The 15,561-nt window shown below is 37.8% G+C and overlaps 1 protein-coding gene across 13 annotated transcripts in view; it reads left to right on the forward strand.

Annotated features, from left to right (window-relative positions):
• The first annotated feature begins 89 nt into the window (after window positions 1-89).
• Window positions 90-15,561, forward strand: part of Ppip5k2 (diphosphoinositol pentakisphosphate kinase 2) — a 67,351-nt gene continuing 51,879 nt past the window's right edge. For all 13 annotated transcript variants that reach the window (XM_036172783.1, XM_036172785.1, XM_036172788.1 and 10 more), the window contains exons 1-6: window positions 90-316; window positions 7,621-8,005; window positions 9,812-10,007; window positions 12,253-12,343; window positions 13,273-13,358; window positions 14,199-14,353. In XM_036172783.1, coding sequence (XP_036028676.1) covers window positions 7,892-8,005; window positions 9,812-10,007; window positions 12,253-12,343; window positions 13,273-13,358; window positions 14,199-14,353 — 642 coding nt within the window. In that variant the 5' untranslated portion in view covers window positions 90-316; window positions 7,621-7,891. The remainder of the gene's footprint in view (window positions 317-7,620; window positions 8,006-9,811; window positions 10,008-12,252; window positions 12,344-13,272; window positions 13,359-14,198; window positions 14,354-15,561) is intronic.

Below are 15,561 nucleotides of genomic sequence, written 5' to 3' on the forward strand. Positions count from 1 at the left end.
GGGGAGTGAGCTGTGGAACAGGAAAGCTCAGGCGGATCGTTGGTGCGGCGGAAACTGTCCCGGCCGGTGCAGTTTCCGTGTGAGACCGGTGGAGGGCAGGCGGGGGAAGAGGCGTGTCGGAGACTCCCGAGGTGTAGCGGTGCCAGCGGTTCGGCGGTTCCGCTGTTGCGGCAGACAGAAGATTCAGGTCCACGCCTCCGAGAGCCGCTTCTGCCCGAGCACCTCACCCTTGCCCCGGCGATTAAAGGGGAGGAACCGAAACCTGGATGGGCTCAAGGATCTCCCACAGAGCGCTTGATGACCGCAGCCGAGGCAGGTAAGGACTCGAGCTCGGTGGAGAACCGGAGCCAGACCCGATGGCTGAGGCTCACTGCCGCCTCTAGGTGTTTGCTTTGTCTTTACTCTACTCTGCGGACCCTAGACACGTGCTCTTGCAAGAGACACGAACCGTAGCGAATGACAACGTGGTCTGGGAGGAGTGTCAGTACGGGTCCGGGGTCCTTTTCAGGCTTGATTTCTCTTGCACTTCCCGCCTCGCTTCCTCTTTCCATTTCTTGGGTTTGAAAAAGCCAGAAATTGCAGTTTCAGCTAGAAGGGAGCTGCCTAACTGCTACAGAGGTGTGTGTGCAGCGTTGTTTGGGTTCTGCTGTGGGGAGAGGTGGCTGTTTGATTCCTTAGTCTGCATCACTCTGCCTGCCTGTGCTTTCCACACCCACTTTCAAAGAACAAAAGCCCTGTGAGCCCGCAGCTTCGCAGGGTGTGATACGGGGTTGCAGGTCAATGCCGCACCCGCACCTTATAGATTAGACGGCCTTGCGTCCTCCCATGTAGCTAATGACCTTTGGATCTCATCCTTGAGGTTCTGGGCAACTTCCTGAGAGTTACCAATCTTGGAGTTGTGTGGTAATGGTTGTCTTGTTGCAGCGTCCTAGAAGTCTTAGCTTTAGAAGTAGGAAGCATGGCTGACTCCAGCATTAGCTTCCTAGCCTACCTTGGGACAGGATTTTGTTTCGCTATTACAGTTTTTAAGAACGGAAATATGTGGTTTTGGAGCGATAACATCATGATAGCTACTATTTAATGGGTAGCAGCCAGGTGCTTTGCACATATCTTTTCATCCAGTCTTTCAAGAGTCCCGTGAAGATTGTTAGATTATTCCTTTTTTTCAGCTGGAAAATGGAAAGTTAGTGAGGTCATGTAACTTACCCTAGTAACATTTTGCTACGAGTAAACCTTTGGAGCTTTACTAGAAAGTAGATCTGAATCCAGCATCTGCATTCTACTGTCCTGCCATTATTCTCCTTATTCCGATTTCTTCACTAACGTTTTCAGTGGCTAAAAGTTATATTTGTCATTTAAGAAAGCACATAGAGTGCTTTTTTTGTGTCTGACAAATGATAGCCATGATTTCTGTGCAACTTCTGTGTGTGATGTAGAATTAAATATTTCAGAACCTCAAATATTCTTTTTTGCAATATAGACCATTAAAAAAATACAAGGGCTGAAGCTGATGAAGGGTCATAATTGTGCAATCAAAGCTTGCTATTTAAAGGTTAGATCAATGTGATTTGTAGATTAAGGGGATTAAATTGAACATTACGAGGGCATTAAACTGAGCAATTAAGACAATGTTGAATCTAATGCTAGACACATAAGCAGCTTGTGCAGTCTTTCCGAAAATTTGAAATGTTTGCTAATTAAAAATAAACAAAACCTTGAGCTCTCATAGAAACAGATCATTGGGAAGAGGTCTTTATGGAACGTGAAGGGTGGGGAAAGGTTAAGCTATGTGTTTGGGGTTGGTCGACAATGGCACAAGAATTGTCTGGAAAGCATCCTTTGAAGTCTTCCAGTTGTTTATTTCAAAATAGGAACTTCCAGACCCAAGAGCTGACTCAGCAGAAAGGTGAATTCCAGACAGAAAAGCTGACGCAGCAAAACAAGCTGTACACCTTTTGAAGAGGGAGGGGACTCAGTGCCAGAGCTGTATGGAACTTGGAACAGGCTTGATTTGTATAATCAAAAAACTATTCTAGCTTGCCTTTGCTAGCCTGAAGAAGCCAACATTGAACTCTTTTTGTAGCTTCTTCTTAGTGTGCTGGAATTAGCTACTATTTATTACAATGTTTCCCCTGGAAAATGCTTTGTGGATATCAGGAAAACTGGTTACGTTTTTGTGTTCTGGTTCAACCGCCGGTTTTTTTTTGTTGTTGTTGTTTTTTTGGTTTTTTTGTTTGTTTGTTTTTTTAAGTGGAAATTTACTCCTTGGTGGTTGGATTTTAGTGGAATCTATGGGAATGATAGCTTGAAAGATCTTTTTAAGGGGGGCTGTAAATACTGTTCAGGACTGATGACTTATCCAAGGTGTTATTTTAAAGGATGTAGCTCTAGCAAGTATCAATGAACTGTTAATCCAGGGCAGTAGATAGTCTAGTCTGGAGCAGCGCAGTAAGACCAGAGTGCTGTAACAAGGCCTCCACCAGCAGCAGCGGGAGACGATCTGAGCTGGCCAGCATCCTTTGCCAGAAGGTACACTCTAAACTTAGCTGAATTTAGAATTTTTTTTCTTTTGGTCAGTTAAAATAAAGTTAGAAACTTCTTCTTTACAACCATAGTTAGCCACTTATAGACACAGCTGATGTTTACTGAGTCCTTAACATATGCTAATTGTGGTGGCGCGTACATTCTCATTTAATCTTCAAAACTATGAGATTTATAACCTCATTTTATCTGCTGGCGAGAGCTGGGCGAAGCATAAGGGAGCTGAGCCAGTGTGTGTGTGTGGGGGGGGGGGAGCTGAAGTTGGTTTGCTAGAGCAGAGCAGTTCTCAAAGTGAGACTCTGAGCAATGTCAGCATCACCTTGGAGTTTTAGGATGGTGGAATCCTGGGCTCGGCCCTAACCTTTCCTGGTTAAGATCTGAGTCCACCAAGTGGTTCTGATATATGTTAAAGTTTTCTGGTTGCTGCTTGGCATGTGTGGGAACTAGCAAATGGAACACATTTCAAATGTGGAAGCCAGTGTTAAGTCATTTTAATTTTTTGCACTCATCTCAAACCTAGCTGCTTGTCTGTTGGTTAAAATACAAGTTCTCTCTTTAAGAATTCCTGCTGAAAACTTTTGTGATAGGCTAGTAATGTGTTTTTATTATTATGGTGTAACTAGTCCATTTGGGGACCATTGCTACAAAAGGAATCGTAAAACTAAAGAAAGATTCAGTTCTGACATTTGAATAATTCATAGATCTTTCGAACTAGGCAGTTACTGCCACTTTGGAAATTCATGAATGAACATTGATCAAATTGTTGAATATTGATTGTGTGATGCTATGGCCACAGTCAGTGCAAGTTGTAGATTTCAAGTGAAATAAGCATTGAGAATGCTCTAGATCTCAGATTCTCATTAATTTAACTTTGTGGGAGACTGTATACCACTTGAGAGGGAAAAACTTATTCAATATTTTTTATTTTTGAGTACTTATTAAACATCTATAATAATGTGGTAAAGAACTATGAATTTTTTTTTTTTGCTTGTTATTGGAGTACTTAGGCCTCATGTTCAGTACTATTGAAATAATAAACATTTATCTATGTACTTTAAATATTTATAAGATGGGGAACATATCCATGATCAAAAATGATTTGAGAGTGTTTATTCACAAAGGAGTAATTGCTTCCTAACTTTTTCCATGTTAAGACATACATTGAAAATGAGTCTCTCTGCTGTATCATAGGGAAAACCGAACCTAGTGCTGCTCAATTTATCTGAGTAGGGCTCGCAGCCATCTGAATGGCTCAGACAATTTTTAACATACCTAATTTACATTCATGGTTGAGCAACATGTTAGGAAGCTCTGCATTAAAAAACTAAGTCTTCAGCACGTAAAAACATTCAGTAAAATTTCACCTTGAGGTTTATATTTACAGCTGAGATTATTAAATAATAAGACTGTTGGTCACTTAGGCTGAATGAATGATAAAGGGAAAAAAATCTTGAATATTGGGAAATTTGTAGAGGAATATTTGTGTTGAGATGAGCCCAGCACCAGGAAGACAGTGATTCTACTTTATCAGTTTTAGATCCTTTTTATTATAGAAGATAATCTGATTTCTTATAATAGCAAACTTCATAGTCATGGAAGTGGTAAACATGAGTTTTGCTTCCTGTATGCTTTTATTTTACTCTTTTCCCCTTCCTTTTTTTTGGGGGGGAGGGGTGTAGTACATGACTCAACTTGACTGCTTGTTGGAACTGCTTGGGAAACCTTAAGAAATTCCCAAGTCCTACTCAAACATTCTTATTGGTGTGAAGTTTGCCCCAAATTTGGGGTATGGATACCTTTAATGTATGTATGTATGCTTAACCCTTAAATGGGCTATGACAGGTACAGTTTACATATATAGAAATTGAGGACCCAAGAGATCAAGCACAATTATAAAGGACAAGAATCCAGCTTAGGTATTTTGACTCCTAAGTTCATATTTTTAAGCATTGATTGTTTCAGCTTTTTAATAATCTCTCTCATATATTGAAATAGAATTACAGAAAAATAAATGGAAGCATTACCCAGCCTTATATTCTTTTGAGGGCTAATTGTTCTGCCCACCATTATAACAAAATTCTTTACTGTCTAACCTGCCTCTTCTTAGTCACCTGCTTTTTTAGGGGCAGTGCAGAAAGTGATTTTTACCCCGCAGTCCTCTGAATGTACCTTAGTTACATTTCTAACATTATTTTATCCATATTTCCTATGCTTTCCTGTTCTCCTCTAACCTCCTTGACTGTTCTTTGGACTCAGGAAATGCACCAAGTATACTTCTGCTTTGGTATTTCATGTTTCTTGACTAAAATGCTCTCAACATATCACCCCCGGCTTTGGTCAGACGTCATGTTTTTGGAGAAGACGTCCTAGCAGGTGCTCCGTTGTTGGTTCATCTACTGTCTTTCTCCGGTGAACGTATAAGTCTTGGATTTGGGTATAAGCTCACAATTGTTCGGAGGACATGTACTCTTGTCCTCTAGGCAGCAGTCAAAAGACGCAGCTCAATTCTGTAAGTGGTGTGTGTGTCGTAGGAGAGGGAGGCAGATCACTTACTAATTCATATTGTTTGGGGGAGAAGAAAGGTGCCGCACACACCTTCTCACCCTATCCTCAGGATCATTTCTGCTCCCAGTGCACACTGTTCATTGGAAAGACTGGGAGGAAATAGAAACCAGTATTTTTTTTTAAGATTTACATATGTGTTTCATGTGTATGGTTTGTCTGCATGTATGTCTGCACACCAGAAGAGGGCATTGGATTCCATGGGACTATAGTTGTGATCTGCCGTGTGGGTGTTTGGAATTGAACTCGCGACCTGTGGTAGAATACACAGTGCTCTTACTACTGAGCCATCTCTGTAGACCCACAAATCAGGAATCTTACAGCTAACAATAGCACTGGTCATTGGATTCTTGACTGAGTTTTTCAAATTTTTACATTTATGCGTTCGCATTTCACAAAGAATATTTAAATTAAAAACAAATCAACAACAAAAGCAGCACTGCCTCTAAAATGAGGTGTTTTGTTTTTTTTTTTAATCATTTTTCTTACGACACTTAAACTGGAGATCGAGTTGTTTGTGTTCAATGAAGTGTGTCTATGAGAAGTGAATAGTATTTATTTAATAAATATGTGCAGTTCAACAAATAGCCAGCAGTCCTCTCCAATTTCCATGTTATGTGAGCAGGAAGTGTAGCTAGAGTTTTCCTGCCTGGCCCAGTCAGGACAAATCTCTCTTACCCGCCTGTCCCACAGTCGCTCAGACCCAACCAAGAAAGCACACAGAAACTTACATTGTTTACAAACTGTATGGCTGTGGCAGGCTTCTTGTTATCTACTTTTTCTATCTTAAATTAACCCATTTCTGCTTATCTATACTTTGCCACATGGCTTGTGGCTTACCAGTGTCTTTACATGTTGCTTCTCATGGCGGCGGCTGGCAGTGTCTCCCTCCAGTCTTCTACTTCCCAGAATTCTCTACTCTCTTGTCCTGCCTATATTTGCTGCCTGGCCACTGGCCAATCAGAACTTTATTTACACAGAGCGATATCCACAGCAAGGAAGCTTAATTTATAGCAGTTTATATAGAAGTGTTGGTTTATTGAGAATTCAGTATGTGTGAAGCACTGTGCTACCTCAGTCTTCACAGTTACAGGCTGTTGGTATTTCTCTCTCTCTCTCTCTCTCTCTCTCTCTCTCTCTCTCTCTCTCTCTCTCTCTCACACACACACACACACACACACGCACACACACACACACGTACACGGGTTGGGAGGAGTGTGGGAGGAAGACAGAGAGAGGGAAACTGAGATTCAAAGGTGCTAGCATAAGTTGTTAGTTGTTCAGTAACAGATTGGTGTAGTTGACTCCAAGCACATTCCCTTTCTGCTACTAAAATGTTTGGAGAGGTTTAAGTGGAAACAAGATACAAAGCACCCAGATCCATTTAGTAACAAAGCTGAGCTGAAATTATCTACAGCTGTGAAGTTATAGAAGCTTACGGGTTTTTTCCTTATTGTCAAATGCTTTTTAATATTAAAAAGTACATAAAGAATAAAAACAAAATCTTTTAAAATAAATACATTATTTGATTTTAACTTTTGTAACAATTTCGTAAAGTCAAGGCTTAGTGAATAAAAGTAAATTGATCATAATATTTCACAGAAAGCCATCAATGAAACTGGAATCAGACCTCTAGAAATAAGAATTTTGAGTTGTGCTTTGTAAATCTATCTTGCACATTAATCAATATTTTTTAAACATTATTTGATTAAGTTCTTTTTTTGTATCTCCAGTCATCAAATGGAATATTGATACATGATTTCATCTTGGCAGATAACTAATTTTAATATCACCAGTGTTCAAATACATGTAAACAGCATTGTAAGAGACAGTTTGAGATTCTATTATTGGCATATGGTAGTTAATTAGTGGATTTTCATGGAGGGTTTTTATTGGGAGTGTCATTGAATCACATGCAGTTTCTTGATGAGCACATTGTATTAGGAGGCTGTATCAATTGTATTATTTTTGCTAAATAGTTTAAAAGTATTGGTTTGAGAACTTCTATTGAATAAAGTCTTGTTTTCACTCTATTAATTAATGCAGAATAGTTATTATCACTAAAAGAAAACCTGTTTTTAACTGAACTTTTATAATTGATTTAATGCCGTCTCAGATTGATGCTCAATTTTCAGTTATTAAAAAACCTACATTATGTTTTCTCTGTCCTTATCTACTCCTTTTTGATACTTCTGCATGGAGGATTTTAACTTTCAACAAACTTTTGTTTTATAATATGCATTAATTTATATTTTCTCAGGTCCGTTATTTGTCAGATACTCTTTAGATTTGAATCGAGTATAATCTTTCTGTTATGTTTTTTTGTTATCTCATCCACTTGCTCTGATGTATTTCACCAGAATATAATCTTCACTACTTACTTTTATGGAGGAAAATCTATTTTCATTTTGGTGCCCTTTAGGAGGTTATTGGTTCTGATTTTCTAGTATTATTTAAAATTGTCTTATGTGTTTTTAAAGAACACTCTTCACATTAACTGTTTGCATTGTATTTTAGGTAACAGGATTGCTGTTTCAACTCAGGGAAGCAGAAGCCTCGTTGTCTTTGTGTTAAACTGCAGCAGCAACTTGAACAATGAAGCCATGATATCTGAGAACAAAGGAGCGTTTGCCAACTAAATGTCAGCACATTTCACGTGATTGTTAACAACACTGCAGCAGGCCTATGTGTCAGCTAGTGCAGTGAGAATGTTTGCTTCCAACACTATTTATTTGAAGAAGTTTTAACATAGAGTCTTGAAATTTTTCATATATCAAATGAAATAAAAATGAGTGAAGCACCCAGATTCTTTGTTGGGCCTGAAGATGCAGAAATAAACTCTGGAAATTATCGTCGTTTCTTCCACCATGCAGATGAAGAAGAGGAGGAAGAGGATGAGTCTGTGAGTTGTCTCTTTTGTGATAAACCAGTAAAGAACAGAACTTTCACTGATTACTGTCAATGTAAATGAATACTATGATTTTAAATTAAGACTACTTTTTAATGGGCAAATTTGTGAAAAAGTTTTTAATTGAAAAAGTATAAGTGATATTGAGTAGATAGGCATTTAAAAAGTGTAATACATGTAGCTAGAGATAAGATCCTGAAGTAGTTTAATGACAGTTCAGTGTTGTTATAAGATACCAAGAAACTCCTTAACTTGGTTTATGAAGTTCAATAAAATTGTCTCAAAGGCCTGCTTATTATGTGTGTGATAAACTAATGTATCCACATGTCATGTCCACGTGGCATCTTAGAAGTGGAGCACGTCTGTTAGACTCATTTTCTTCATTGTTCTTCACAAGCAGAGATTATTTTATTTTGGGAACTGATTTAAAATATAGACACACATGTTGATTTTCTTAAATTTCAAATTAAAAATAGAATCTTATTTTAAAAGGAAAGCCTGTCACACTTGGTAAAAGTGGTAAGATCAGACTGCAGGAGCGATTGGACACTTGCTTAGGCTCTGTCTGGGGCAGAAAAGAAGTCACTGGTGTGTGTTGTACACTCTTGTTGCCCTGTTTCTGTTGCAGTGATGTTCTGCCTAAGCCACTGTGGGCTGAACCTTCAGAAACCGTGACTAAATGAACCTTCCCTTCATGGTCTTTGTCACTTCCTTTGTTGTAGCAGTGAGAGATAACTGGTAGATGTGACCTGTGAAATCTCCTTTAGGAAGATTATAATGAGCCATTTCAAAAATGGTGATGAGGAAGAAAATGAATAGGGAAGTCTTCCAATGGGTGGTGAGGGGAAGTGGAGATAGCAGACCCCAAGACAGTTGTTGTTTGTAATCTGATTGGAACTCCAGTTTTCATGTTAGAAGAGGCAATGTAGAGTTTTTTTTCTAGATGTAAAAAGGAACAATTTAACCCCCAATTTTTATTGTTACATTAAAGAGGAAGTTTAGTGAACCACCTTTGAGCCATTTTATATAGTGATATATGAAATACACAAAGTCAGGGAAGAGAGAAGAATGAGATACAACTTTATATGGTTAAGAGACCTCTAAGCTCCTGAATGGAAAAAAGCAAGAATCAGGAATGAATATTAAGGAATTTTGTGAGCATGTGAGGTACCCGGTATGTTACTATTTATATGATGTGCATATTCAAGACTGAACGTTAATTTGGTTAAAAAAAAAAAAAAAAAGTACAAAGAATAACAAAACCATTAAGTGGGAATGCCACATCTGAATACCTGAGGAGTGTCAAAGGTCGTTGGCATTAACAGTGAGCCGCTCAAAGAGCTGTCTGACCAGCTAATGGCCCAGCTCAGTCTATAAGAAGACTCAATACTGTCCAGCTCTGTCGCTGGAAATGCATTTGATGTAGATAGCCAAATTCTTTATCTGACTTTTATTGGACTTTTAGTTGGAGTAGATGGATTTTCACTCTCCTTTGCCTTTTTCTGCCTGAAGATGCTAGAGGTAGTTGAGGAAGGAATGTTTATTCATTCTTTAAAGTTAATTGGAAACAGTAGCAATGTGCTGAAAGTGTTTTCTTTTTAAAAGTTCTTTTCAGATCTTTGTCAAAAATTTATTTGAATTGTAAAGTATTGTAACTGATAGGATTTTAATGACTTGAATGGTGAATATGTCAGTTTTATTGATTCCTATGGCTCAATCACCTCTGAGAGGAAATTAAGATAGTGGTGTTTTAGAATGCCTATCAAGTCATCCTGTCGTTCTGTTTTGTTTCTCTTTTAGCCACCAGAAAGGCAGATTGTGGTTGGAATATGTTCCATGGCAAAGAAATCTAAATCCAAACCCATGAAGGAAATTTTGGAACGGATCTCCTTATTTAAATACATCACAGTAGTAGTTTTTGAAGAGGAAGTAATTTTGAACGAACCCGTGGAAAACTGGCCTTTATGTGATTGTCTTATTTCTTTCCACTCTAAAGGTATTAAATGGTGGACGGGGGCTTTTATCCTCTCGGATTGTAAAAATAATACACATTAGTTGTAGAATATTGGATAAAACAGAGTGAAGCTAGCTCACAGAGAAGGGAAATTAACATTGATATATTTCTTTCTAATCTTCTTCTTCTGCCTGTGTTTTTTAAAAATTTGTGTCATAGTTATATTTAACTTTTCATTTAGCTTTTCTTAGATTTTATCAAATTTTTCCATTGCACATTTTTCATGGTTTGTATTGTGTAAATGTATAACATAGTTAACTAATAACCAAACATTTGGATGACTCCTAGTCTTCATTATTAAAATAAGGTTGTGATCAACTCATTCACACATCATGGATAAACTCTTGAATTGTTGGGTGTTTTAAACTATTTCTACCACATAGAAAGTGACCTGACATTCTTTATATAAATGAGCATACCTTATTTGTTAAGAACTTTCAGTTAAAATTTTAGGTCTTCCTTACCATTTTCAATTGAATGGCAGTATCAGTTAAGTTTAAGTATTACATTATAGTAAAATCCAATAATCAAAATTTGCTGTCTATTTCTATTTTTGAAAATTTTTAAAAATTTCTGAATTACGTGATTTTTTCCCCATTAAGAAGTATGTAAGTTTCAGAGTTTGTTCCTATATTAATCCTTATCTGTTACCTAGAAAATAGCTTTGAACTCTGTTAGGACTTTTTTTTTTTTTTTTTTTTTTTTTTAACTGATAATGGAAGTAGTTGTTTATTTTGAGTAAGCCCAGCTCTGATCTTGCTTGGCTGAGACTTTTTCTTTGAGGAAAATTTAAATGTCCTGCCTGTGAGCGTGTTCTTCTCTTGCATCACATGGTTCTTTCTGTGAAAGCTATTAGCTCCTCAAAGCTCCCTGCCAGGTCTCAGACATATTCTATGTGTTATCTGTTGCCATGAGAGAATTTTCTCATTAACACAAACCAAAGCAAGGAACTGCTGGCTGGTGTTTTCCACTTGCTAAGTTCTGGTGGGAAGCTTGAAATCATGACACGGGAACATTTACACATGCAAAGTTCTGATATATTATAGAGCTGTGAAGATTTGTAATCTGAGTCCAGCTGCTGCTTAATACATTATTAAAAATCTAAGGGTAATTTAGGAATAAGTTTTCTTTAACAGAACATAGCTTTGTGATTTGAATTTTAGTACCTTTTAATACTTCCTTTCTAAAATTTCCTGTAGTGCAGAAAAATGCAATGTCCTCACATGCAGTTAATGTTCATAGTTAAATTATACAGTGTCATGCTGACTGATTTTTATCCTCCATAGTTAAGTTAGATACTTATTAAAGAATTGTCACATAAGAATAATAAAAAGTATCATTCTTTGGAACATTATGCAAAGTCTTCTAAGTGTCTTTTTATACATTAAAAATGTTTTAATTCCACAAGAATCCTATTGGCTCGTTGGGTGTCATGCACATTTACAGCTGGCCTTGAGAGATAAATTTGTTCAAACTTTACATAGCTAGACAGAGGCAAGGCTTGAGTGCTGGTTTGTGTTCTCATCTGCTGTGTGTGACACATTGGGGAATTTCAGTGACAATATAGGGAGTGAAACGTGATCTCTGAAATTCTTTAGGGTTTTTCAAGTCTGTTCTAACCATATCTACATTTGACTCATTTCCATTTTTATTAATCATTACTAGTCCAGAAATTTTAGAAAATTAATTTCTGTATCCTAATGGTGACCCAGCAGCCGCATGTTTCTATTCATGTTTTTATCTTTTGTGCATTTTATTGCCCATTTATAAGCCCATTTCTGCTTTTGCTTCTATTTTTAAAGGTATGGTCAGCTAGTTCATATTTATATATGTCAAGCTATCAAATAAAAGGGAGTTGTATATTGAGGATATTTTTAAAAAATCAAGTGATATGAAATGTTATTTATTCATAGATTTCCCTTTCTATGTGAATCTTACCTTCTATCAGGTGTCCTTAAATAGTCAGATACAGTATAACATGTCATAGCCAGTGACTTGGTGTGCCATTATCAATGATAATAACTAAGGAAATGTTACTTTAATAGTAAAAGTTAAATGAAAATTATTATATCTTATTTATAACTTATTTTATATCTTTTACTAAAGACAGTTATATACATAATGAAATTATTTCTTTAAGGGAGGTGACATAATTCAAGTTGATAAATTTATAGATGTCAGCTTTTCTTGAAATTGTAAAGAATATGATAAAAATATGTGTTCTTAGGATTTCCCCTGGACAAAGCAGTTGCCTATGAAAAACTCAGGAATCCATTTGTAATCAATGACTTGAATATGCAGTATCTCATACAAGATAGGTGAGTGGTGAAATTGGCTGAATTAAGGGAAAAAAATCAATACTTACTTAATAATTAGTGTGTGCTGACATAGCATCAGATGTTTTCACATACATTAATTCATTGCATCCTTATAATATTCAGAAATAATTAATTATTATCAAACTTTACAGAGGAGGAACCCTGAGAATCAGTTCACTTACACGAAGTCACGGGTAGTCTCCCAAGTAGTGGGACAGGGAATTGGAGGACATTTGCTTGATTTCTACAGCCTACTGAACCCATCAAGATTACAGTTTCCTGTCATATGACTGATGATTGCATTAGAATTCATTCATTGTAATTGATTTTTATGGTAAAGTGTACACATTAGGAAAATTCTTTACTGTATGTCTTAGAATTCATTGAGCATAGACTTCTAGTTGGAATGATGAAAGGGTCTAAATTTGTCTGCTTCATTTAATTGGTGTTTTGCTTTGGTAGTTACATATAATTCTATTTGTCATCATTCTATCTTTTGTGTTATAACATGAGATTACTTATATTACTTACATGGAAATACATATATACTAATTATGTATGAAGTTAGAATCACCTTTCTCCTAGACTACTGTGAATATTTTCCTATAGCATTAAATATTATTATAAGATAAAGTTTTTAGTAATTAGGCTATATTCTGTCCTTGTGATATATTGGTCTTACTGGACTATTTCTCTTTATGTATGTACAGGCTTGTTTTAAAGTACAGTCTTTTGATATGCTACAAAAGTTATTTTGTGTGCACTTTGACTATTTTGTTAGGAACACTGATATTTGAAATATTTAGAAAGCCAGAAGGTTGATATTTGTACCTCTTATGGTAGTAAAGGGTAAAAATTTACTTGTGTGGGAAGACAATAAATTGTGAAATAGAGAGCCAAACAATAAGGATGTCTTTCTGTTTCTTTAGAAGAGACGTTTATAGCATTCTTCAAGCTGAAGGCATCTTACTTCCTCGGTATGCCGTTCTGAACCGTGACCCAAATAACCCGAAAGGTCAGAGAACTCAACAGGCTTTCTTTTGGTTCTTGACCAACTGCTTGCCACTTCCTTGCAAAAAGTAGAAAGAACTTAAGAATTCATAGTAGCCTATTTAATAGTTTTGCTTAGCGAATTAAACAAATGAGCACTGTATCTGATGAACATGTAACATTGTGGGCTGTTGTGGAGGCGCTGGCCTGTAATACCAGGACTCAGAAAGTTGAAGCAGGTTGATAGGGAACTCAAGGTCAGAGTCAGCACGTATTTAGTTCTGGGCCAGCCTGGGCTTCAGACTGTGAGACTGTGTCTCAGGAAACAGAGCCAAAGGAGACACCAGAAGCTAACTGGCTAACTAGTAGTATAGGAGTTAGCGTCATGATTTTCCCAGTGTATAACTGTGTCCATATGATTTGAGGGATGACCATTTGGCACTGGATAATCATTTAGGAAAGTCATTCTTGGGAAGACTCATTCTTTCTCTCTCCCGTCATTAATTACCTATAGTTCTTGTCTCAGGATAGGCTTTTTCCCCTGAGGTTCTGAGGGTTGAACCCAGGGCCTTGCATCCTAGCCAGGCTGTTCCGTAGCTGCTGCTGCTGCTGCTGCGGTGGTGGGGTGGTGGGGTGGTGGGGTGGTGGGGTGGTGGGGTGGTGGGGTGGTGGGGTGCTGGGGTGGTGGGGTGGTGGGGTGCTGCGGTGGTGTGGCCGCCTCCCCAGCTCCATGATTGTGTCTGCTGAGACTTAGCATGGTTTTACTAGATGCTTGAAAAGTAAATTTTACTTTTGCTCTTGTGAAGATGGTATCTAAGTGACAGAGCAGTTCGTGACCGCTCTTGCTATCATGCTTTGTTTGTAGAATGCAATCTCCTTGAAGGAGAAGATCATGTAGAAGTCAATGGGGAAGTTTTCCAAAAGCCATTTGTAGAAAAGCCGGTTAGTGCAGAAGACCACAATGTTTACATTTATTACCCAACATCTGCCGGTGGTGGGAGTCAGAGACTCTTCAGAAAGGTAAGCCTTTGTCACCTTTGTGCTAGGAATATTCACTCTTCTATGTACTTTATGAAAACGTCTGTAAAAAGTCATCAAGCTCTGAATAAACTAAGGTCAAATATTGCACTGTCATCTGGTCTGGAGGAAAGTTCATAAAACTGAGATAATGTTGTTAGAAGGTATACTGTAACTTTTCTGTTACTGTGACAAAATACCATGAGGAGAAGCAGTTCATAGAAGGAAGGAAGAGGGTATTTGAACTTGCCATTCCAGAGAGATCAGAGTCCCTTGTGGCAGGGGAGCTTAACTGCAGGCCGCAGGCATCAGAGCGCCAGAGGGCTGGAAGTGGCTGTGAAAGCTTTTTCCTTCCAAAGCCCACCCCCAGGGAGGCGCGTCCTGCAGGCCTGCAGCAAGGCTCCACCACTTCATCCTCCTAAACAGCGAAGCCAATGGGCAGCAGATGTCCAGATACCTGAGTCTGAGGGGGCCATTTCCCACCAACCACCATAGACAGTGTAGTTGCATAATGTTGTGAACAAAGTTCCTGCCCTCAGAATTCAAAGAAAGTTACCCGATGTTTCCTTCGTCTCCCACTTGCATTTCTGGCAGACTAGAAATGGAGTGAAAGATAAAACCTTTGTTGGAAAATTCATGTGGGGAAAAAAATGCCAGTTTATACAACAAGTAATGTTGGTAATTTTTACAAGTGTAAGTGTATGCTTAATTGTTCCCATAATAAAATAAATGCAAATTAGTTCTGAAGTAATAATGAGGATCATGTTACCTGTCGGAGTAACAAGGATTTTCTTTTAAATTGGGTAGTTGGGAAATATGCCTAATCCAAAATGTGTTAGCAGGAATGCAGTCTCTTAGTAATATAATTTAAAAATGTATCAGAATTAAAGATACACTCATACATAGTCATGGATTTGTATGTTAAGTGAGGGACTAGAAAGATGGCTCAGTAATTATGAGCACTTGCTCTTCTTACAGAGGACTCATGGGCAGCTCACAACCATCTGTGACTCCAGTTCCAGGGGATTTGATGCCCTCTTCTGGCCTCCAAAAGCACTGCATGCATTTGGTGTACTTACATACATGCAGGCGAAACACTAATACATATAAAGTAAAAATAAATCTGAAGACGAAAACAAGATGCCATCTAAACTTATCCATTATAGTGGCAGATGTTGAAGGGTAAAAATACAAAGTATAGATCAGGCAAG

This window comes from Onychomys torridus, chromosome 23 (assembly GCF_903995425.1).
Source record: "Onychomys torridus chromosome 23, mOncTor1.1, whole genome shotgun sequence".
Classification (NCBI taxonomy): Eukaryota; Metazoa; Chordata; class Mammalia; order Rodentia; family Cricetidae; genus Onychomys; species Onychomys torridus.